Below are 23837 nucleotides of genomic sequence, written 5' to 3' on the forward strand. Positions count from 1 at the left end.
GATAAGAGCTTTTAGTTTTCCAACGTATCATTTTGACTGGCAACACCTATTTGGAAGTGCAAATAGTTCAAATTACTCTGACAGCATGCATGGATACTTACTGCAGCATGGGAACATGCAGGTGCTTTGCTCAGTGCAGACATTTAAACATAATTAAGAGCAGCAGCATTCAAGCACAGAGAAGGAAAAATTACTTGAGCTTTCTCTCTGAAGAGATACACCAAAACACACACAAACGTGTTCCTTTCACAGCATAACACAAATGAAAATGAATGGCATATTAATCTGTGAACTGAAACCAAGTATGAAACCTCCATTTCGTAAAAAGTAATTTCTTTTCAGTATGTGAGCTCTTAAGGCAAAGTTTCTTCATAGCAGATATGAAGAAAGCGCTTCTAGGCTTGAACTCTATTACACTTCACACCAGTGTGGCAATTAGGAACTATTTAAATTCCCTACAGTAACAGGTCACATTTCTGAGTCTACAATCTAAAATGACTTCTCCCTCTTGTAGTTTTGCATGGGTGTTGATGGAGAAGGGGGGCTGCCGGGGTGGCTTCTGCAAGAAGCAGCCAGAAGCTCTCTGCAGGCACAAGAGAGTAAACACCAGCCAACTCAAGGCCGGAATCCTTGTTGACCAAGGCCAAGCCCACCAACGATGGTCACAGTGCCTCTGGGAATCACATTTAAGAGGAGAAAAAAAAACCCAAAACACTAGGAGCCACTTTTTGCCACCAGAGAAAGGAGTAAGAAGAGGTAAGAAACTGTGTAGACACCAAGGCCAGTGAAGAAGTGGGGGAGGAGGCACTTCAGGTGCCAGAAAGATTCCCCTGCAGCCCATGGAGAGGCCCCATGCTGGAGCAGGTGGAGATACTGTGACCCCCGTTGCAGCCCGCCTCTGCCAGCACTTGCAGCCCATGGAGAAAGAAAGAGACAGACACCCCCATGCTGGAGCAGGTTTGCTGGGGATGTTGAGGCTTGTGACCAGGCTGGAGCAGTCTGGGCCTGAGAGACATTCTATGATTTATGGCTGCGCCCCATATCAGTGACCCTCGCTGGGGCAGCTGGTGAAAAGCTGAAGCCCGTGGGAAAGGACTCAAGTCTAAGAAGTTCATGGATGACTGTGTCCCATGGGTGGAACCCCACACTGGAGCAGGGGAAGAGTGTGAGGAATGCCACACTGTACGTACACACAGACACACACACAGACACACCCCGCCCCAGCTAAGATGGAAAACAACTCATGAGGAACTGACCAAAACCCCCATTCTCTGCTACTCTCTGTGCCACAACAAGGGGGAAGGGAGACAAATCATGAGTAGAGTCTGCTAAGAAGAGAGGGGGTCAGGGGGACTACTTCTTATAATCTGACTCTAGTTTCCCTGTGTGTGTTGTACAGTGTAATAAATTAGGGTTTTTTCTGTTATTCTGTTTTGAGTATGTTTTGACCATGATGCTGCTTGTGGAATGATCTCTCCCTGTTCTTACCTTGACTCCTAAGCCTCTCCAAATATATTTTCTTCCCTGTCCATCTGAAAAGGAGAGTGATAGTGTGTCTTTGTTGGGTGTCTAGCCTCTAGCCAGGGTCAAACCACCACACCTCAACCCAACAGTCAATGGGAAAGCACTTTCTTTTTCACTTTGAATGAACTTAAAAACTACATGACATGACTTCATTAAAGAGGTAAAAAAAGGATGCATGGGTATTTTTTTTTTAAGCAGACTAGACCATCACCCCAGGTTTCAGCATCTGGTCTTCAACTTCCCCTAGACAAGAAGAAAAAGTTCACCATTCATTTCACAGTAGCAAACTGTGTATGCATGACTGAGGTGATGGAGGAAGGCAGAAAATATTTACGTATCGTAACACTGGGAAGATGCTGATGCAAAGCATACTTTGTCTTCAAGCAACAACCTTAGAGAGCATTACAGATTTTGCTGAGGGTCATGTAAGTATATTCAGAATTGAATATACTGAATCAGTACCAACCATGCAAATGAAACAAACCAGTACAATCAAAGCAGAAATTTAAAAAGTTAAATAACTAATTGTTAATACAGCCATTAACAAAATTAACAAAACTGAACACATCTTGCAGCCTTCCTGGCTGTGCACTATTAACACGATGAAAGACTTTCTTCAGAGAACAAGTCAGGAGCAGTCAGTTTAAAAGGCAGCAGTTTTATTTAGGAGGAGACCTGCAAGGAGGATGCTTGTAGATGCATTGTTTAACGCTACTGTTAAGTCTTGTTTGGGATTCTTTTTAGGAGCAATAAACACCTAGAATCTGCACTCACATAGAACCATACTTGCCAGTATCAAGTGAGAACAGTTTCCGGGAGCTGAGGGGAATTAAAAAGCAATGACCTCTTCCAGGCATCATTCACATCAGAAAGTGGTGGTGCCAAGCCTTGAAGAATTAAGACAGTTCAGTGTCAGAGTTTTCTCTCTGAACTGATATATGGTCTGGATTTAACCATTAGGTAAGGAAGGAGTGTTAGAGTACACAGCCAGTACCACACAAAAGAACCCAATCAGGCTTCTTCATTCTGAGAAGAATGAAAAGAACAGTGGAAGACTTCTTTCATTCCTAATTTTAATTAATATTTTAGCCTATTACTGGTCAGTTTCCAGCAATCCATCCAAATTTCTTATTAACCAACCTTTTTAAATACCTTTTATCTACCCACAAATCCTCATGCCAAGTCATTGATTACAATCTCCCCAGGGAATAAAAAGTACTTAAATAAGAGACTCATGTCCTTATGGATATGATGTTAAACAGAGGTTTAACATCTGCTATTTTCTCATTAAACCTTTTTTTTCCCCAAGTTTGGTTATCAGATATTCCTCCTTCATCTTTCAGAGTTAAGTAGAGCCGGATTCAATAACAAGAAAGAATATTACATACTGTATAACATTAACCACATTTTTTTAATCTGAGAGAGTATAGTTTACAGCATTGGACCCGAATTGCGTTAACACATCTCACACCTTCTATTTCTCTCCATGGGAAGAGAGAGTTTCTTTTATACATATCTGCTATTTAGCCATATGTTCAGCTGGATCATTATGAGAGTCCAGTATCATTTAGGTAAACATATTCTTCGTACTAGCTTCTACAGGGAGCATAAGGCAGATTTTATCTAATACCAAGACAGAGTGTGAGACACGAAGAAGTATCACACATTGAATGCACCTATATACAAATATTTAATATTTTATATTTTCCTGTTTGACTGCCACCGACCAACATGTCTTAGCGCGAGCAGTATATTCTTATGAAACTGTAAGAAGATTAAGCTCAGACAGGATTTAAGTGTTATGTACACTCCACCGCATCCTTTGGCAGCAAGCCATAGTAATATTTTCCTATTACCAAATCAAGGTCACAGAGGCATGCCTTATTATATTACATTGTTTCAGCAAATGCAATTTCCACATCCTAAAAAGGTATACAATGATGCTTTTCATAGAGGTATTATCCTTTAAGCTTATACACAAGAGCAGGAAAAAGTTCACGTTATTGAACTCTAGATACTTAAGTGAAGCGGCTGTGGGACCTAACTAATCTCCTGCAGGGCTGCCCTACAGTCCGTGCAGAAAAAAAACATCTCCTTTAGAGTGCACTTCAGGACTTCAGCATCTTTCATAACTTAGAAAGAGCTGATCCACATGCAAAAACAAAACCAAACACAGACCATGAAGTGCGTCACTTGGCTTTTTTCCTCTAATATTTACTACTGTTATAATCTTCAAGCCAAAACAGAGCTCTGATGGCAGAAGAATGTGAGATACACCCAAACCCACGTACAGCTGAAGTATTTGTAATTGTTACCAAAGAGATTCTTAAAAAACAAATTCATCTCTTTGAAAAAGGATGAAAGAAAGGCTTCAAACAGCAATTGAGAGAAAGCAACGTTGCAAATTCAATCTCTGCAAGCTAAGTCCTTTTGGGGTGCATCTTCTTTGAAGCTAAGTAGTAAGGACTATTTCACATATGGAGTCGGACTAGAATACCAACTACTGCTCCATTAAGAACTGCAAAATCGTTCGAATCTAACCTAGTTTACACAGGACACAAAGCTAGCATTTCCTGACATACCATTCCTCATTAATTTCTGAACTGAACTACCTTTTCCAAATTAGCATTCCCCAAAGGACGGAAACACACACATTTTTTGTCCTATTCAAAAGGCTTTAATAATCTCCCAAACAGCAACCTCCACTTGGTTCTTATTTTGTGAGCTTTCTGTCAGACCAAACAGTGTATTTAGCTCTGTAAAGATCTAGATCTTAACTTCAAATTCAAAGGGCACTTATTATTCATCTAAACTACTTCCATGTAACTAGCCACAAGCATCTCCAATTACGTCCTTGTTACAAAGGTCAGTCTTCTGGTGATAGGAGACTAACAGGCTCATAGCTTCCCAAATCTGTCTGCCAGTGGCTTCTATTCTTCAATGTATATATTATAAGTTTGTTTTTCCTCTGATCTTTTAATTCCAATCTGATAAATCAGAGTCCTTATTATTTGACTTTAATTCCTTATGCCTACTCTTTCCAAAGAGAAACTAGCTGGATCTATAAAGGAAAACCCAAGAGCAAACAAAACGTATTTGCATGGGGACAGCTGGGGAAATATGACCTAGAAGCAAATTGCAAAACTAAGTTACTTGAGAGTACAGACACGCTCATATTTAAGTAAATTTAAACCTCCTTATTCTCATGTACCCGAGTTCGCTTATTTAAATGAGCGGCTCACAAGGCTTGATGTAATTAAACCAGAGCTGGCCTGCTTTATAAAATAGTTCAGCCACATTATTTTCAGCAATCTAAGCTGTCCATGAGAAAGTAACAGCTACAGCTCATTTCAAAAAAGCAAGTGTGATAAGAGCACTATAACAAGATACAGCCTTGCAATCTGATTCTAAAGGACAAATTTTATACTGCCTCTCATTTACTTTAATAAAGTCCTTTTACTTTCCTTGCATTAAAGTGACCTTTTTTAGGGTTCTAATTACTGCTAATGAGGTTTTGCACAGTTTTAAGTTTCCCAGAAATGAAACTGTGTAAAATAAACATATTGCTCAACCACATTATATAAATTGCAAGTCCTTAGGGTATAATTCCATTGTCTCTGGCTTCCCATATCTGAAAAATCTCTTAAACTAATAGAAGATAAATTAAGGACAGAGCTGAAATCTATTAGCAAGGACAGAAATTGGTAGAAAGTTTTGGAAACAGAGAAAAAAGCCATTCCTGAAAAAATCTTAATTAAAACTGACTGGATTTCATCTATATGGTGTTTGCCTTATGGCAAAGGGACATTCAGCACTATCCTAGCTTCCCATTGCTACTCTTATGAATCAAAAATGCCAAAAATTTTTGAACTAGTCTTTCAAAACAGAAATTGGTGATTTACATGTAAGGTAAACATGAACAGAATGTGTTCAGGTTTTTGAGTAATAATCACGTAGAAAGAATCAACATCTAAAAAAAACCCAAACCCCAAACATCATAAAACTCCCCAAATGACTGAAACAGCTTTGTTTATAAAGCTGTAAAAATCCAGAAAAATCCCACTTTGTCCCAAACTTTCTTCACATAGGAGTATGCTTATGGATGTGAAGGTTCACTTCATGCTGCAGAGACCTTCCACCAGCCTAAAGCTGATGTAAATATCTGGGGGAGCTCAGTAATGTAAGACAGAACACAGCTCAGGACATAATAGATGGAAAAAAATAATAAATCAAATAACCTCTAGATAACCACACTATCTTCCATCTGCCAAAAATGCAGCAGTTCACTGCAATACAGAAGGTCAGGACCAACAGAAAGTACTTCACTTGAAGTAACTAAATTAATCTTGAAAAAATACATGTAGTACAGTTGTTACATTCTGATAAGTAAAAAAATTATACGCAATCATCTCTGCAGAAGTGATAGTTTAGATGAAGAATGAAACCTTTATTACAACAACTGCATTTTTATATTTTTCCTTGTTTTCCCTGTCTACCCATTCCTTTCAGAAGATGGGAATGAATTACCAAAATTGACCTCCTGAATAATATAAGTGAACAATAAAAAGTCACAGACTTCTTATTACTTTGACTGTTGAAAGAATAAAGGTAGCCAACTGGACAACACCATCCTACACAGGATGGATTTATTTTTCCAGTTTGCTTGTGCCAGGATCAGAATGGAAGATGCTGAAAGGAACATTGCCAAATTAAAGGGGGGAGGGGAAATAAAAAGAGGAAAAAAAGGGGGGGGGGGGGCCTAAGACCACCTTCCTGAAGGTAGGTGAACTTTGTTGGAGACAAAGGAGTTAAAGTAAAAGCAGATGACTATCACTAGAAATTATTACCATTCCAGAAAAGAGACAGTTCCAGGAAAGAAGATTTTTAAGGTTTTATTTTTTTAACTCCAAAGTTATTTCAAGAGACAAAAATGATAGCAGAGCATGTGCAGGCTGTGAGCGCTGGAAACTTAATCACTGCTGATAAGTATTATTGCTATGCAGAACCTCCAAGCAGGAAGAGCTGCTCCCCACTAGAGGTCAAACTGCAGAAAAGCAAACATCAAGGGGCAAGACTAAAGGGCGGGGGGTGGGGAGGGGGGAAGAGGGGCGAATGGGACCGGCACGGACACGACACGGTGGGGGGGTCTGAAAAACCTGCAGTTTTCATTACTACATGTCTCATAACCTGATCATTTCCTTCTACCATTTGCAAGAACATTTCAATATGAATCAACAAAAATAGTTTCCTAAAGTAGGTCGTTGCTGCGGCAACCAGGCGCTGTTTGGACTACTCCCTGCCACAATGACCTACTTTTCCAGTTATATGTAACCCTTGTAGTAGGAGCCCAATTTCTTCTTCCCTTCGGAGCCGCTCCGAGAGGATTCCCATACCGCAGCCGAACTTTATTCCTAACCGGGACAGCGAAACGCTTCCAGCAGGTACAAGCAGCGGGGTCGGTTCTGCTCTCCGTGTCGTATTTAGAAGCGTTGGCTGCTAAAGGTTAAGTGAAACCCAATACGTTCTCGGAGTTCAAAAAGTACCAAGCCAATGTTCAAAAACGGAAAAGCCGATAAAAAAAAAAAAAAAATAGAAGGGGAAGGTGTGAAAGTGACCAGCAGCTTGTGAACAACGTGTCCCCTGCCAGAGCAACAGCTGGCAGCGAGCGTCAGCGCCAGGCGCCTGCTCCGCGCCGCCGCCCCAGCTCGGGCTGCTGGGCGTAATCCCTCAGTGCGGGTCTAAAGACCAGCAAACCCGCGTGAAGGAAAAGCCCTCGTGAATGACAGGTAAAGCCAAGACGTTTCTTAACCCGGATTTAACACTGCATGGACAGCAGAGCAGGGGAAGACAAAGGTACCACACAAACCCCGGAAGCAACATTGGCAATTACTTAATTTCCTGTTGCTGTTAATGACCATTAACCTTATGGCAAAGGAAAAAACATTGCCAGCACAACGCTTCATTGAGCTATACATTAACCTCACGAAGAAAAAGATTACCCCTGTAGAAAAAAGCCTACAAGACTTCAGACGTCAGTTATGCTGACTTGCACACATTTTTTGATCAATTTATGCAAAACCCTAAGTTCTAAAAGCTTTCATTCAAGGTAAAAATCGAAGAGGCAAGCACAAGAGACTAACACTTCCAAGCAGAAGACAACTCATTCCAACAAAAGGCAAGCTACAAATTACCATACAGTACATCCTAATTAAACTTTGGTTAGCAGAAAGATTCTGACAGATACAGTGCATGCTAAAACAGCAGAAAAACAAACTACACACAAAGCTCTCCAAAGCTTACTTTACCTTAAGACTTCCTAAAAGTTTTAAGTTCAGCAGGAAAAATATTGGCATTGATGATGATACAGTACTGTGAGTAGAGAAGTGTTTAAAATTTCACCCATGCTTTCACTCAGGAACAAATCCTATATAATGAGATAATTACTCCACAGTCTTCAAACAGCAAGAAAAAAAAAAAAAAAGAAAATTTATTTTACCATTGCATTTGACAAAACATAGAGCACCAGGTAAAAATAGTAGAATAAAAAAAAAACCCATACAATTACAAAATAAAAATAATAAGAAAGTCTGCTACTGCAAGAGCAACATCTGATCAGTAGTAACACTTTTCTGATTGAAAGCATGACCTCCAGTGCCAAAAAATGCAAGCTCCATTGTGCTGTCCCATATGGAAGTAGTAAAGACCTGGAGTACAACTTTCAGTAAATGCAGCATTTACTGGCAAACTAACACAATGTTTCAGACTTTAAATGTTTCATGGGTTTGGCACTGAAAGAGAGAGGTTGGTGGAGTTATATTTGAAAGAATGCAGAAAGCCAAAAATCTAAAAGGTTAAAAATAGGAAGATCCACGTTATTCCCACAAACCCATGATTTTCTTCATGGTTTAGAAGAAAAACACGCTACCACTGAAATAAAGTACTTCTCATCAGTAAATTTATTGGCAACTAGCTTGCAGAGAGGAAACTTCAATCAAATAAAAAACCCTCTACTTCTATATGATCGAAACCAATCTTTATACAGATCACCCCAGATTATGAAAGTCTTGAAGTAAAAGGGGAAAAGATACCACAAATTATTGAACTATCAGCATCACTGCAATTCATAACTTCTTCCGTTGTTACAAACTGAAGGAACTACTCATTAGTAGATGTTTCCAGAACATACCAGTTGAAGAGTACACCAGAGAGAAAAAAGGAAAAAGTCATTCATAGCAAGTCACTTAAAGAAGCATTCACAGGATTTGGGATATACCACATAATAGCAGTAAAACCAGCTAAGCTACCTAAAGAGAAACACAGATAAAGCACAGTAAACTAGATCTTACTAAGCCTATCATCTACTGAAAAACCGTGATGGAAAGTCACAGGAATGATCCCTAGGCAACCCAAATAAAACAAATAATTCAGATGACATCCTTTGCTTGATCACCCTCATTAAGACTTGGATAGTTTCAACTTCTTAGGCTCACTAACAGGAAGAGTTAAGAAAACAAAGAACCAAACCAAAATGCCACCTCTTTCCCAAAGACTTTTCTGAAACCCAGATGACAAAAATTACGCATTTAAAATAAATTTTACAAAGTATCCTAGTTTCACAGTGGTAGAGGCACGCCTCTCCCATGAGAGTGAAATAAGGGAAATGGTAATAGGCAATCTCTGCTAAAAGCTGTATTACCCTCTTCTACTTTAAGACTCCTAGAATAAATGAGTTTGTTTATTCTCAAGAATGTGAAATAGGAAGGAAGAAAAAGAATCCTCAGACAACACACAACAAAACCCCACAGTTGATGACACAGAGTTCACAGGTGGAAAATTTCAACTTGGAGGAAACTCACAATAGAACGCGGAAAAGAAAAAAAAAATTACTACATTCTTCAATTAATCCAATGTATTGGAAATTAAATCATCCATTTGCTCTATAAAATGGAGTCTCATAATTCTCTGTACACTTCTCCAGTACTTCAGAACTGCACACTCAGATTGCGAAACAGAGATAAAGCTTGCCGTGGTGTTCTGTATCTTTACTGCGTAGCAAAATTTTAACCATGCGGACCGCGATCATGTTTTACGACCTATACAAGGCACGAAGTAACAAATAACCCACATGAAGGAGTTACCTCCTAATTTACTCGTCTTTCTGATGAAAGTTGCCCTCCTATTTCTGTTCCTTAGATCATTATTTTGCTTCCTTCTCTCAATTGCAGCAGTTTATCCTTCACCTACAAGGTAAGTAGAATACTGCCATTAAGAAAACAAACCAAACCAAATCTGCAAGTGCTGAACTCTATAGGTTCCTTGGTATACAGGCAGTAAAGCATTTCCCAGGACATGGATTCCATGCTCTGGATGAGTAACAGATAGAAAAATCCAAGTATTCCTTACAGGAGTTGTTTATAACTAGCCTGTGCTGTAGATACTTCCTCTCCATCACCCAAGCATCAGTAACAACATGTTTCATACATCACCACTTCCCCCTTTGAGGTCAAACAGATTTTTTTTGAATGTTTGTAGTTTTTCTTATGAAAGGATAGAAGTTTGTGTTCTGAAAGGACTCAAATGTCACAATGCAAAAATGTTGCAGCCTTTACTTCTCCGGGCTGTGCAAGCACCACCAAACAGATGGGACTGAACAGGAAGGGAAATGCTTTCCTTACACATCAAGAATCACTGACATAAGTAAGCTGCAAAAGCAGGACCAGAAAACTTCTCCAGCTTAGTTGCAGGAGGAAGCAACGCGTAACCCAAAAGCTCAGGTGTACATGATACCACATGCCTGTCAACACAGAAATCAGCCTTGCAGGACATATACCGACCAATGTTCAACTGGAAGAAATCCCTTCCATCTCTGATAATCTGAATAGGTTCCATCATACTGGAAGGAACCTCTTGAGTTAGCACTTTCTGAAGAGATTATGAGTCACAGCCTGAATTTGCTTCTCAAACACCAAGTATTAGCAAATTCTTACTTCCTACCCAAGTTTACTAAGATAGACTTTCAGACCTTTCAAATACAAATGCAATTTTTAAGAAAGTATCAAAGCATAAAATTTGAGGGGGGAAAAAAAAGCAGCATATTTTAGAAAACTGTTCATTGCATCTCAGCTACTCTCTACACTAATGCTAACAAAGCTCATGTGTAAATTTTTAATAATATCTCACCCTTAGTAACTGGCATGCTCTCTGATTTGTAACTACTCTGAAAGTATAGATATACACATAGACTTTTGGCATAGCTGCCTTGGTTTACACACCTGAAACGGAACATTGCAACATTGACCTGTTTTTCCCCAGTCCTTTCCGGTCTATCCTTCACCTCCACTAGAGACTTATTCTCGCATAAAGAAACACTTACACACATAAAACTCCAAAGCAGTGAAAGCAAATGCTTAATGGTGACCTGAAAAAATATATGGAGGCTTCGGGGTTAGAAGAACATTGCAATTATAGTTCACCTGTTGACCTAGATTGCAAAGAACTTGAAACCAGAAGTATAGAGAAGCACACAAACCAACCTTGCTCTGCCTTTACAGTTCTGGAAAATGTCATAAAGTGTATTGCACCAAAATACTGTGAGGTTATTATGCCGGTAATCAAATCCAGTCCTTTCTTAGAGGTAACCAAAGCACAGCTATTAAACCTGCTAAAATGTGATATGCAAATTACTAAGCCTGTAAAACACAAAGCCTCATACTCCCACACTACTTACACAACCAAACCATGCTCAAGCTGACTTTTGCCTTTTTAGATCACTATGGGCAGGTCACAAAATTCCCGAAAGTGAAGGGTTTCTGTTGATATACAAATTAATACATGACAGACCTCAGCATAACTTCCACACTGAAAAAATGGCTGACTTCACCAGCAGCTTGACCTTCCTCCTATCCCGGGTTATATAACTAACCTGAAAACCTGCCAAGCATCGAGAGGGTATGGGAGAGAATCACTTTCCTTGAAAATAAAGGCTTTCATGCTGTAGATAAACTATCAGGAACAAAAAAGTTCAGGTGGTACAGTGATGAACAGCTTTTCCTGCAACATTCCATAATGAAATAGGTTTGCTTCCATTGGTAGGAATTAAGACATTTTCATAAATTGGAGGAAAAGATACTTTACTGCATGAAAATGGCCAAAAGAGGATGAGAATACATAAAATAATTTGCTTTGAAGAGCTGATGCAGAATTGACACTGATCAGCCACATACTGTGAGAAAAAGAAAAAAAAAAGTCTGTAGTCTTGATAGCCTCAAAAAAGCTGCTTTCATGTTCATCACAGATGGAGTTTGCTGGGGGTTATCACCCTCTCCTTTTATGACCAAAGGAGGGAGCACCACAAGTTGCAGGCAGGTTAGCTTCCCTTGCTCAGATAAAGAATGTGATCTATCGATACTTAGGCAAAATAAAACAAACAAAAAATATTTCTGGTCCTGAGAAAGAAGGAAGAACGAAATAATCCCATGGAGTTGTCTCCAGACTGTATTTGTCCCTTGATACTCAAAGTCCACATGCTACTCTTGCATATCAAGAACACTCCACCCAGATCTTCTTTTGATATCCTCAAACTTGGAGATTGGTGAAGTAAAATCACGTCTCTAAAACCTCAAAAGTTCTTAACCCAAGGAATTAAGATTCCTTCCATATCAATTTTACAGTCAGAAAGCAAATTGTGTAAATGCTCACTGGGATTTTTCTGGCCTACAATAACCACCACTTGGAAAAAACACAACTTATTGAACACTTATAGAACCGAATTTGCCGTGCCACCTGCTTTCTCCAGACCAAACAGCGCTTGGTCTGGACTTCTTGTCCAATTTAGTAATAGCCACATCACAGAATCTGGAGATACAAGATCATTCAACAAAATAGCAAGCAAGCATAGCGTAATTTCTCAGCTGGCAAAGTTACTTCTCACATTCTGACAACTTGACAACATACGGATGGGGCCTTCCCTCTAACACAGTAAAAAGGCGGATACTGAATTCTGACAATGTAACTTTGAAGGGTGTCAACACATGGCAAGCCACAGAAGAAGCCAATAACGACCTTCCAAAATACACCCGGTGATTACTACACACACAAGCAATGCAGGCCAGTTATACTGACCACTTCAATCTGGCTCAAATTCATACTGCCACTCAAAGAAATGGTACCTGGCCTTCCCCCTCTCACCTCCTCACTACTACTATTGCGCCCTTTTTGCTAGCACAATCAACCAAGGAGCTAATCCTACCAAAACCAGCAACTAATCCTTTTGGACTGACTGATGAGCTAACCTGGTTCACCACAGGGCTGTGTGCTATCACAAAAGGGTGGAACCACTCCTTTCATCAACACTGCAGGATTAAAACCATGAGGACATACGTCAGCGTGTCTCAGTGACGTACTTTGTAAATCATAGGCCTAGATCATGTAACACCATGAACTACGAAGGGAATCACTGAACTAGGGGCACTTTTGGGGTAGACAGGGCTTTCTATGGAGGAGGATGGGTGGGCAACCTAGGTATGTGGTACTGGAGGGTTTCTCCATTCTAACCACTAGTCTCACAAAACTCTCATCTGAAAACAAGTTACCGCTCTTCGATAACAGATTTTGAAATTTCCAGGTTAATCACCCTTAATTTAGTGGGCTGGCTGGACAAAAGTGCTCCAAGGTGCGCACAGAGTTAAGAGTTGACGCCACTCATTAAAAGGTATGACGGGTATGTCTAGAACACAATACAGGAATATTGAAGTTCTCTTGCGGACCTGTTGCACCCTACCTATAGCAGCAGAGCTCAGTACAGGCCACCTACCCTGTGAAAGAAACCCCGAAGTATCTATAGAATACACATAACTCTACTGTTACTCCCAAGCTCGATGTATGCCTGTCTTTGTATGACAAGTCAAGAGCTTTGCCTCTATACTTTAGATGATTGGCTCAATGTCAAATATTTCATAAATCAAACAGATTTTCATACTAAGTGCTATACCAGGAAAACAAACTCAAAGGGATGTTTTTAGCAGGGAAGTCATAATTAGATTTTGGCATGCTCCTTTTTACATACCAAACATGACACTAAAATTAACAAAGCATAATGCACACTTTTTGCCTGCCTGAGTTACAGATATGATATCATTTAATACGGATATCACTCATAGAATATTTAAATTGACATGCTTTCTTCACCAATCCCACATCCAACGAACAGCTATCTATAGGACAAATGATTTCCTATATAACCTGAAACTGTAAGCATATTTTCAGAAGCAGATGCACAGAACAGCAGAATTTAACTGATGCTACAGAAAGATGTCAAAGTATTCATTATTTAAACAAGTTTCCAATTCCACGAATTGTAGTGATTGTCCTGCCAATTTTTTTAACTCACATTTTTAATATGTTTTGAGGTATTAGTGTTTAAAAAAAAAAACCAAAAACCCCACCATATCTTCTCTTTCTCCTAAATCAATAGGACTATCTGCCATAACAGCAGTGACTAACTTTGCAGGATGTTGAACCCACCAATAGTCTCACAAAATCTACTAGATATACAAACCAAGATCTACTACTCATTCTAAAAGTGAAAGTTGGTCTCTTCAGGAATTATTAAAACAAGAAATACAAAGATTGGCAAGATTAGACTATCCCATCCATCTTTTTTAATCAATTGCTGCAAGCAAATCTTTTAACTAGCATATCAAAAACATGCATACACATTCAAAAAGATAAACTGAAAAGGTAAATTATTAGCCAATGTAAATTCTTATGCAGCAACTAACAGAATGTTTGCATTTCTTTTCAGGCATTGTGATCAATTGCCACTCTGTACTAAAACCAGGGCTAAATTAATCCGTCCCCTAAGTGATACTTCTAAACAACAGATCCCATTCTCCTTAATACGGAAAAGTTTCCGAGCACATACAAATACATTTTTTCATAAGTAGGTAATGGTTACTTGTTGGAGTACGTAAGTTACATTCTTTGCCTACTCTGTTGACACAATTAGATGTATGCTAATTCTGCTGCCAAAAGAAGGGTAATTGACAAAACTTTAAGGGAGTGTCATAGACCTATTTTCCATTTACCACCTTCCTCCACCATCTCTCCATCACCTTCTACTGCACTGAATAACTTCTCTCTCATAAGCTTTAATCTGTGAATGACACTGGAAAGCTCATTATATAGAAAAAGCATGTTTCAGTGCATGCACACCTTCACGTATTTGACAGCTTGAACGAAGGAACAAGAAGAAGAAACAGAACAGAACCAGAAAAAAAAAAAAGTTAAGTGAGTTGAGGAAGACCCTGGCATTTGTTACGTAGCATTCACAGTTTCAGAACAGGTAGGCTGAATGCCAGGAGAAAGGAGGTCAGTAAGACCACGTGACTGCTTAGTAATTAGACTTGCTCAATAGTGCAATTACACAAAAATATTAGTTCATGAGTGTTACATGACTGTTTAAAGAGAAAAGTTAATCAAAAAGCACCTATGTTTTAAAGGCTGCTATTTACCAGACTTAATACCCATTTTTTTTTAATGAACCGAATGAAATGGCAACTCTGCAGAGGGTCAATATATAAGGAGCTCCTTACATATTTGCTCTAGTAAGAAACAAAACGTCCTGGTTTCTTGGATTCTTGCAACACTTTTCCTCATAGCCATTGTGTTAGACATACTTTGAACTCTGACAGACAAGAGCTTTAGCCAGGGCATTAGGCCCCTAAACTCACCAGAACATAAACTCTTGGTGTCAGTCAATTCAAACTAAGAAAGGACCGCTGTAAATTCACACCAGAAGATTACATTTGGCTCATGTTCCAAATGCTAGAGGGCTTCTGCTCCTAATCTCAAATAAAATATGTTTGACTAATCCCACATCCTACTCCACAAGCATTTAAGCAAGCATCTTGCTTAGGGTCATCAAGTGACCAAGGAGATAAAATGCTTGTGCCAAATGAGACTGGTAAACCAAAAAAACGCATCATAAGTCTTGTGTGTGCATACTGTGAACGTGTGTGTTACCACTGGTTAAAAATAACTCATCAAAACTGCTGAAACCTAAAAATGGATTCATTCCAAACTAGTAAATTTGTGGAAATAATAATTTGAGATCACTCTAATAAAACACAGCTTTAGCTGACAGTTATTTTATAAAGTTATTCTACTTGAAAAACTCTGAAGATCTCACAAAACCAGGCTATTAAGGCAGAGAGATTTCCTGCTCAAATCCACGTGCACCATGTGCCTTGATGGTACTTGAGGCCTATGAAATAGATAGAAGTTCTTTGGACAGGCGAGTGGTAATTTACCCTTCTTCTGGGAGATCTTCAACAGTGGGGGGGAAGTATACAAAAAACAATGGACTGAAAGAAAAGTGCTTCTCTCCATTAAGTAAATGGGCAAGCAAGGGCACACCACCAAAAACTCAGCCCCTCTAAACAGCAACTTAAAAAAAAAGATGGGGTTTCTTCAAATGCAAAATGCAGCGCAGGGAGTAGTTATCTTCTAGATCACCAAGAACACTGTTGAAATAAACCAGCTGTCGAACATATCACACACACAAATGTATTCAAGGTCTGTATTAGCTAACAGCCATATTAAAGTCATTGAAGAACGAGGGCAGTAGAACTGAAGACATTAACTTCCTTTTGCTAGAATCAAAGTTCACATTTGTCTATCATTCACTAGCTCAGAAAATAGAGCCACAAGCGGGTTAGCATTCCAATTACAAAATACATTAGAAACCTATGAAATATTCTCAACATGTGACTTCTTTAATACTTAGGTCTGTGTCAATTGCCTATATCCTTCTAAAGGTTAAGTTCATGCTTCATCCATACAACCAAGACCTCTATGCTTCCTTTATAAAGTCAGGATTTGTTATTCCAAAAATCCCCTTGTTCAAAATAATTTTAAAAGCCTCTATTAAAGAAACATACATCATGAACCTCTGACATGGGAAGCATCTAACAATTATCATTCTGAAGTGGTACGAACATTAGTTTTTGTCAGTGAAAATGGAATAACCGTCAAGTTACAGTTCACAGAAAGCATTTAACACACTGCACACACCAAGCCTCCAGACATAAGTTACCTTGGCAGTAAAGTACTTAATGACCTGGGATAGAAATTATTAAATCTGAAAAAAATAATCTTTGAAGAGAAGTAAACTGAAATCAAACTCAGAAGTATCTCAACACTGTTATTCTTCTATGACTTGGCAAAAAGCCAAGTTTCATTGTGCTTGTTCCATAATTAGGCAACTATTCTTACAGTCTGGGCAGGCTAAGCTCACGAGCATTTCAAGTCCCCGACACTGGGTGCACGGCTGGTACAAGAACCCTACAGAATTACCAGCCCTTTTAGAAGGGCAGCACCTTTCACACCCCCCGCGATGTTTCCGGAGTCCCCAGAGCCCTGCCGCCTCACGGCACACATTCAGCACAGAAGCCACAACTCCACGGTGAAGTTCGGATTTGTTTCAGATACGATCCCACCCCGCTTGAAGGTGCGGGAAAAGCCCTGCATGCTCTGGAAAAGCAAGCTGCTACCCTTCCCCGCAGGAAAGGCGCCCCGACGCGCTACTTTTGAACGAATCAAGCAGTTTAACAGGCTTTTCCCAGCACGGAGCCTCCCTGGGCCAGTGCAGGGTTTCTCGTCCGCCCAGAGGTGCCGAGCTGAAGCGAGCCCTGCGGGCTGCTCCTCCCGGCACTTGCAGCCCGGCGGCCCGCGACGCAATCCCGCAGCAACCCCGGTCTGGGGCTCCTAGGTGCCCTCCGGCAGCGAGAACAAGCACCCCCTTCCCCGGGAAAACACGGCACCCCGCCCCGCCCGGGCCCGCGCTCTGCCTAAGGCTTCCCCTCCCCGGCAGCCGCATCCCGGGCCGGCGCAGGGGCTGGATATGTAACACCGCTGCTGAAGCCGCGGGAAGGGAGGGCGGGCGGGCAGGCGGGCGAGGGAAGCCGGCGCTGGCAGTGGCCCAATCGGGCAGCGAGGGGAGGGGATGGCGGGGAAGCAGCGTGACCGCATACATAACGCGGGGATTAGGGCCCCCGCCGCCCCGCACTCACCGCCACCTGTTGATGCCCACGTTGGAGGAGCCGGCGAACCAGGGGTCCAGGATGTAGACGCAGCGGACCGTGTCGGCGCCCTGGATGCACTCCCGCAGCGCCGGGTTGTCGTGGAGCCGCAGCCCCTTGCGGAACCAGTGCACGGCGTTCACCCCCATGCCTCCGGGCCGGGGGCGCGGGCGCTCAGCGGGAACCGCCGCCGCCCGCGGAGCCGCTCATGGCGCGGCGCCGCCGTTCGGCGCCCGGGCGAGCAACGGCCGCCGCCGCCCCGCGCGGAGAGAGCGGCCGAGCGGCGCGGGGTCCGCGGGGCCTCGCCTCGGGCGGCTCTAGGACCCGGCGGAGACGGCGGGGGCGGCCGCCCGGCGGGGACGCATCACTCCGCGAAGCCCCCGCGCCGGGGAGAGCAGAGACGGACGAAAGGAAGAAGAGCTGGATCAGCCGGTCTCTCCGGGGCGGCGGAGCCCCCCCCCCCCTGCCCGCTGGAAGCGGCCGTCAGTACCGGCCGCGCGCGCCTCGTGCCAACCAGCAGCCACCGCCTCGCCGCTCGCCCTGTGACTCTACGCCGGGCGCTGGTGCTCCGCCGGGCGCCCCGCCCCGCCCCCTGGCGCCGATTGGTCCAGCCCTCTCCCACGTGACCGCTGCCCCTCACGTTTCTGAAGTGTGTTTACTACCAGGGGCGGGGGGAGGCGGCCCGGGGCCGGGGGCAGAGGGGCGCGGCTGGCCCCGCTCCCGCGGCGGGGTGGTCGGGGGCTGGGGGAGCTCGCGATCTCGGCGGGAAACCCACCCGCCGGGGCGGCACGAGGCGGCGGGCCCCAGCGGGGAGTGGCCCCGGGGGCGGAGACCGCGTCCCCTCCCCCGGCTCGGGGCGGCGGGACCCGGATGAGCACGGGGCTCCGAGGAGGCTCGTGGAGGCGCCCATTCCTGTCAGGAAGCGGCTGCGCGCACGCGCAGGAGCTCCCGCGGGCAGGGTGGGGGGGTGCGGGCAGTTGCCAGCGCGCGCCCGCTGTGCTGTTATGTATAGCGCCCTGCGCGCGCCCGCGGCGGGGGCTGTGCATGCGCGGTGGCGCGTGTCTCCTCGCCGCTTCCCTCCCCCGCCCGCCCCCCCTCGCCCCGACAGCGGATGTGGCCGGGGTCGCTGCCGCCTGTGGGCTGGGCTGGGCTCGACCGATCTGACCGCGCCCCATCCCGCGGAGCGGAGGCGGGGCGTTTATGTAAGCGTGTGCGTAGGGAGCCCAGCCCCCGCCGGCTGCCGGTCTGTGCGCGGCCCCGCCGAGGCGCGCTCGGGGCTGGAGCCGCACGTCCCGCTCTGCGCAGCCGGCCCGGCCCCCTGCCCGAGGTGGGGGGGGCGTCTCCTCTTCCCCGTGTTTGTTTAGAGTGCGTGGTGCTGCTTACGAAACGGCGCGTGTTCCTGCCGCTGCCGGCTGCGCCCGGAGGCGGCGGGTACCAGAGCAGGAACGGAACAGCAGAGCAAGAGGCCGCGGAGGCTCGGCTGTGCGGCCTTGCTGCTGCCGGGAGAAAGCGCCTTCTCGGGCGAGCGCTGAGCAGCAAGATGAGTTAACGTGGTGTCCCCAGCACGGTTAGGGAAGTCGTTAGTAAATGGTGACGCCTTCCCTTTTAATTACAGCGCTCCAAACCAAGGTCTGTGTGCTGCTGGTGCAGCAGGTTGCCCTCCTCTCCTGTTAGCCCCCAGGCATCGTGCAGGTTGGGCTCAGCAGAGCAGTTTCAAGTCTGACAGGGCAGCTTGAGGTGCAGACCTGAATGTAAACTTCCACCTGTGGATTCCACTCAAATGTACAACTTTCAGGGCATTTAGAGACAGGTGGGTAGCCACAGCCAGAGAGGTTTCATGAGGAATAACAGCTCTCAAGTGGAAAGCAGAGGACTTACATCAGCAGTACTGACCTTTCCTGACTTCCAGAATTCCAGAGCAGGACAGTACTTTAAGATTTGTGTTTGCTCTTTCTGCTAAAATATTTTTCTACTAAGATACACAGAAAGTAAAAGTAAAGTCAACAAAAAGAGACATGTATCGCATGTTAACCTTCACACTTTCCTTTCCTCGCTTGGAATGACTCCATAAAATGTCATTAATGATCGAGGCATGCTTGCAGAAAGGCCCCAGCTGCAATTAGAATCCCTTTCTAGTTGATTTTATAGAAAATTTCTTTTTAGAAAGTGTGGAAGCCAAACGGCTGTTATGCACTTCTAACAATAATAAAATTACTGAGGTTTTAAATTACCACATTGTCACATGTGGGTCATCATATTCCACCGCTCATCATTCTGGTCCAAGAACATATGGGATCCTGGCATGCACCCTTGTTGCAGCTCAAACCCGGAGTAGTTGGGTCACTGTGAAGTTGAGCATCGTTGTCTCAGTACAAAGTACATCCTTCCTTGCTTGTTGTTGTTGTTTTTATTCTTAAGAAATGCCACATATGTCGTGAATACTTTTAAAAGAAATAAAACAGGAAAAGAAATCTCTGATTCTGTTTTTTGAGCACATTGAAGAAGATAGGTTCCTTATTTTCAAGGAAGGTCACATCGTAACACAGTATTTACTTCAAACTTTTAAACTCCTTTATCATACTCCCTATGTTCCTTACTAGCTCTTCACAAGGCTGCAACGCTGAAGATGAGGCTGAAAAAGTCCATCATCAACAGATCTGCCTCCTTGGGAACACCGAGGTGGAAACAACCCTCCCTCACAAGACCTCACCGTTTCATAACCAAATTGCAACCATGAAAACCATCGGTCTATAAGCTGGTTGTCACTACAGACTAAATAACAACTGTAGGATATCGTTAGCATGTCATTATGTCAAAATGCCATTTGGCTGCAGCCATACTTTCCATGCTGAAGGGTTTGTTCGTGATTTAGAAGTAGAAGGAGGGTGAGGAATACAGTAATTAAAATGTTACGTCTCAAGGGAAGAGTCTGTCCAACATTGTGGAAGAAGAAAATAGAATTGCAGTTAATCAAGGAACTCGTACAAGCAAACCTCCTACCGTGTTCTCCCGTGGATAACTTTTTTAAAGAACATTTTTTCTAATTTAATTTAGCTCAGCCTGTGATCACAAAAATCAAGAGAGCTGGGAGGAGTTAGAAGGGAAAAAGGGTAACAGGAAGGTGTGAAATGACAAAAACAAAGAAGCAAGTGTACAGTACATCTTGTATTACAAATTAGAAGCATTTTTAGGTACGTGGTTTTAGCATCACTGTTGTCACTTATATTCACAAACATTGTTAACTGCTCTTGAAAGAGCAGTTACGTAGGAGACCAAGCTGGACTGAATGTACAGACCACGCTTCCTCTCGTAGCAGTCCTCTTCTTCCTCAGATCTTCATAGGTCTGACACAGACGATTGAAAATGTAGCTGACAAAAGTGCTCTCAGAGGGAGCACTACTGATTTTCACTCTCTGATGGGTGTAATCTTGCAGCCCCAGAATTAGTTTGTAAAATCCTGACACACCTAGAAAGAACTTTCTAGACTAGGAATCATTTATGTGTCTCTTAAGTTTAGAAGAGAATTAAAATAGATACAGCTGGGAAAAAAAAAGATAGAGGAAGATGATTCTCACAGCTTATTTAACTTCTGAAACATCACCAGCAAAATGCTATCAATTCAGTGACTACACATGTGTATCTTACTTTCTTACTCTGTAGTAAGTGTGATGATCACATAGAATCATAGAATCATAGAACGGTTTCGGTTGGAAGGGACCCCAAGGTTTTCCAGCACCTCACCACTCTCTCTGTAAAGAACTTCCCCCTAATATCTAATCTAAATTTTCCCTCCTTTATCTTCAATCCATTCCCACTTATCCTGCTATTATCTACTCTTTTAAAAAAATGATTCCATTCCTGTTTAGGTGCTGGAAGGCTGCAATGAGGTCTCCCCGCAGCCTTCTGTTCTCTAGGCTGAACAAGCCCAGCTCCTTCAGCCTCTCTTCTTAGGGGAGGTGCTCCAGCCCTCTCACCATCCTTGTGGCCCTCCTCTGAACCCTCTCCAACAGTTCTACATCTTTCTTGTATTGGGGGCCCCAGACCTGGACACAGTACTCCAGATGGGGCCTCACGAGGGCAGAGTAGAGAGGGACAATCACCTCCCTGTCCCTGCTGGCCACCCCTTTTCTGATGGAGCCCAGGATACCATTGGCCTTCCAAGCTGCAAGAGCACACTGCTGGCTCATGTTAAGTTTCTCATCCTCCATGACACCCAGGTCCTTCTCAGCAGGGCTACTCTCAAGAAGCTCTTCTCCCAGTCTGTATCTATGTCTGTGATTCTTCCGGCCCAAGTGCAAGACCTTACACTTCGCAGTGTTGAACCTCATTAGGTTCACCCAGGCCCATCTTTCAAGCCAGTCAAGATCTCTCTGGATGGCTTCCTTTGTGTTTGGTGTCATCCACAAACTTGCTAAGGGTGCAATCAATTCCATTGTTAATGTCATTGATAAAGAGCACCTGTCCCAAGACAGACCCCCCTGGGCGACACTGCTTGTTTCCAGCCTCCACCTAGACATAGAGCCATTGACCAGCACCCTTCATCTGCATCCTTTCAACCAGTTTCTTATCTACTGGGTGGTCCACCTGTCAAAGCCACATCTCTCCAATTTAGAGATAAATGGAAGAACATATACTGACTTAAGACAAGCCTCATCTTGTCAGTGTTGGCTCTCACCCAAGTTTGATATTGTATCCAGTTCTGGGCCCTTCAGTTCAAGAAGGACACAGAACAACTTGAAAGAGTCCAGTGCAGGGCCACCAAGATGATTAAGGGAGTGGAACACCTTCCTTATGAGGACAGGCTGAGGGAGCTGGGCCTCTTTAGCTTGGAAAAGAGGAGACTGAGGGGTGACCTTGTTAATGGTTATAAATGTGTAAAGGATGGGAGTCAAGAGAATGGAGCCAGGCTCTTCTCAGTGGTGGCCAGCAATAGGACAAGGGGCACCAGGTGCAAGCTGGAGCATAGGAAGTTGCATGTGAATGTAAGGAGGAACTTTTCACTGTGAGGGTGACGGAGCACTGGAACAGGCTGCCCAGAGAGGTTGTGGAGTCTCCTTCTCTGGAGGCATTCAAAACCCATCTGGATACGTTCCAGTGTGATTTAGTCTAGGTGATCCTGCTTTGGCAGGGGAGTTGGACTAGATGATCTTTTGAGGTCCCTTCCAACTCCTACGCTTCGTGATTCTGTGTGACTGTTTAGAGATTTCTTGGGATACTGTGTTCAAAAAGAGGCAAAGTGTCTTTGCAGAGGTTAACACAGAAGTTTGGTATGGGGAGCAGCAGGGCTCTGGCCCCGGGGTGGTGGGTGCAGTGACTGCTGTGCATATGGGGCACAAGGTCTCGCCAGCACTGTTACTTCAATGTCAGTCTGGGGCAAAGACAGGGCGCTGACCACATCAGGTACCCACTCAGTGGGACCATTTCCTTCCTGTCACAACACAGGCACTTGTGTCACCCGCTTTGAAACTCTGCATTTCTTTGCTATTGCAATACTTTGAAATGATTTTCAAATCTTTTTAAAAATTATTTATGACGCTAACTCTCTCTGGAAGGCTGTTGAAATCCAACCACCTCCAACTGTTTCTAATCCTAAGGAAGCAGGGGAACATGGTAAGTATTAGTTGGTCAGCAACAAACCATGTAAAGGACATGCAGAGTTCTGCCTAAAGGACTACAGTGCTGGCACATTGTGTGCAGTGTTACCTCGGGAGAAACACCTCGTCTCTGAGAAGGGAGTGAAAAAGGGGAAGAGGGAGGGAGACCAGGAGGCTGCCTCAAGGCTGCAGACCCGGCTCCGTGGCTTTGTTAGCAAGAGGAAAGCTAAAGCTCACCAAAAGGGCCTGTAATGAAGAGGAGTAAATGAAGTAAATGGCCATCAAATGTCTTTGGAGCCCACCAAGAGGTGGTGGGGTAGGCGGGTGGGTGATAATGAGCTCTCAGAATGGTAGAATTGGAAGCCCAATGACTGTGCACGCGTTATGAATACGCAGATATGCCTTGTGTAACAGCTGAGTAACTGGCCCTTTGCGGAGCGCACATTAGGAGGAGCGATGCCCCGCGTGCCCTGCGCTGCAGTAAGGAACACCTGCTCCGTGGCCACTGAGGCTCCCGAGTTCTCCTTTCGCCTTTCCGCGGCGTCAGCAGCAAGCTCTGGTTTGACACGCGCAAGAACCTCAGGCGATCGCGCACGGCGGCGGGACCGCGCAAGGCCAGTGGCGCACCGAGGCGATGAGC

General features: G+C 43.7%; 1 protein-coding gene across 1 annotated transcript in view; it reads right to left on the reverse strand.

Annotated features, from left to right (window-relative positions):
• The window catches only part of CRY1 (cryptochrome circadian regulator 1), a 38922-nt gene extending 21112 nt beyond the window's left edge, over window positions 1-17810 (reverse strand). Inside the window, exon 1 of the mRNA XM_084271025.1 lies at window positions 17595-17810. Within this exon, the coding sequence (XP_084127151.1) occupies window positions 17595-17752 (158 nt within the window). The 5' untranslated portion in view covers window positions 17753-17810. The remainder of the gene's footprint in view (window positions 1-17594) is intronic.
• Between the last annotated feature and the right edge of the window lie 6027 nt (window positions 17811-23837).

This window comes from Gallinula chloropus (genome assembly GCF_964237585.1).
Source record: "Gallinula chloropus genome assembly, chromosome: 1".
In the NCBI taxonomy this organism is placed as follows: domain Eukaryota; kingdom Metazoa; phylum Chordata; class Aves; order Gruiformes; family Rallidae; genus Gallinula; species Gallinula chloropus.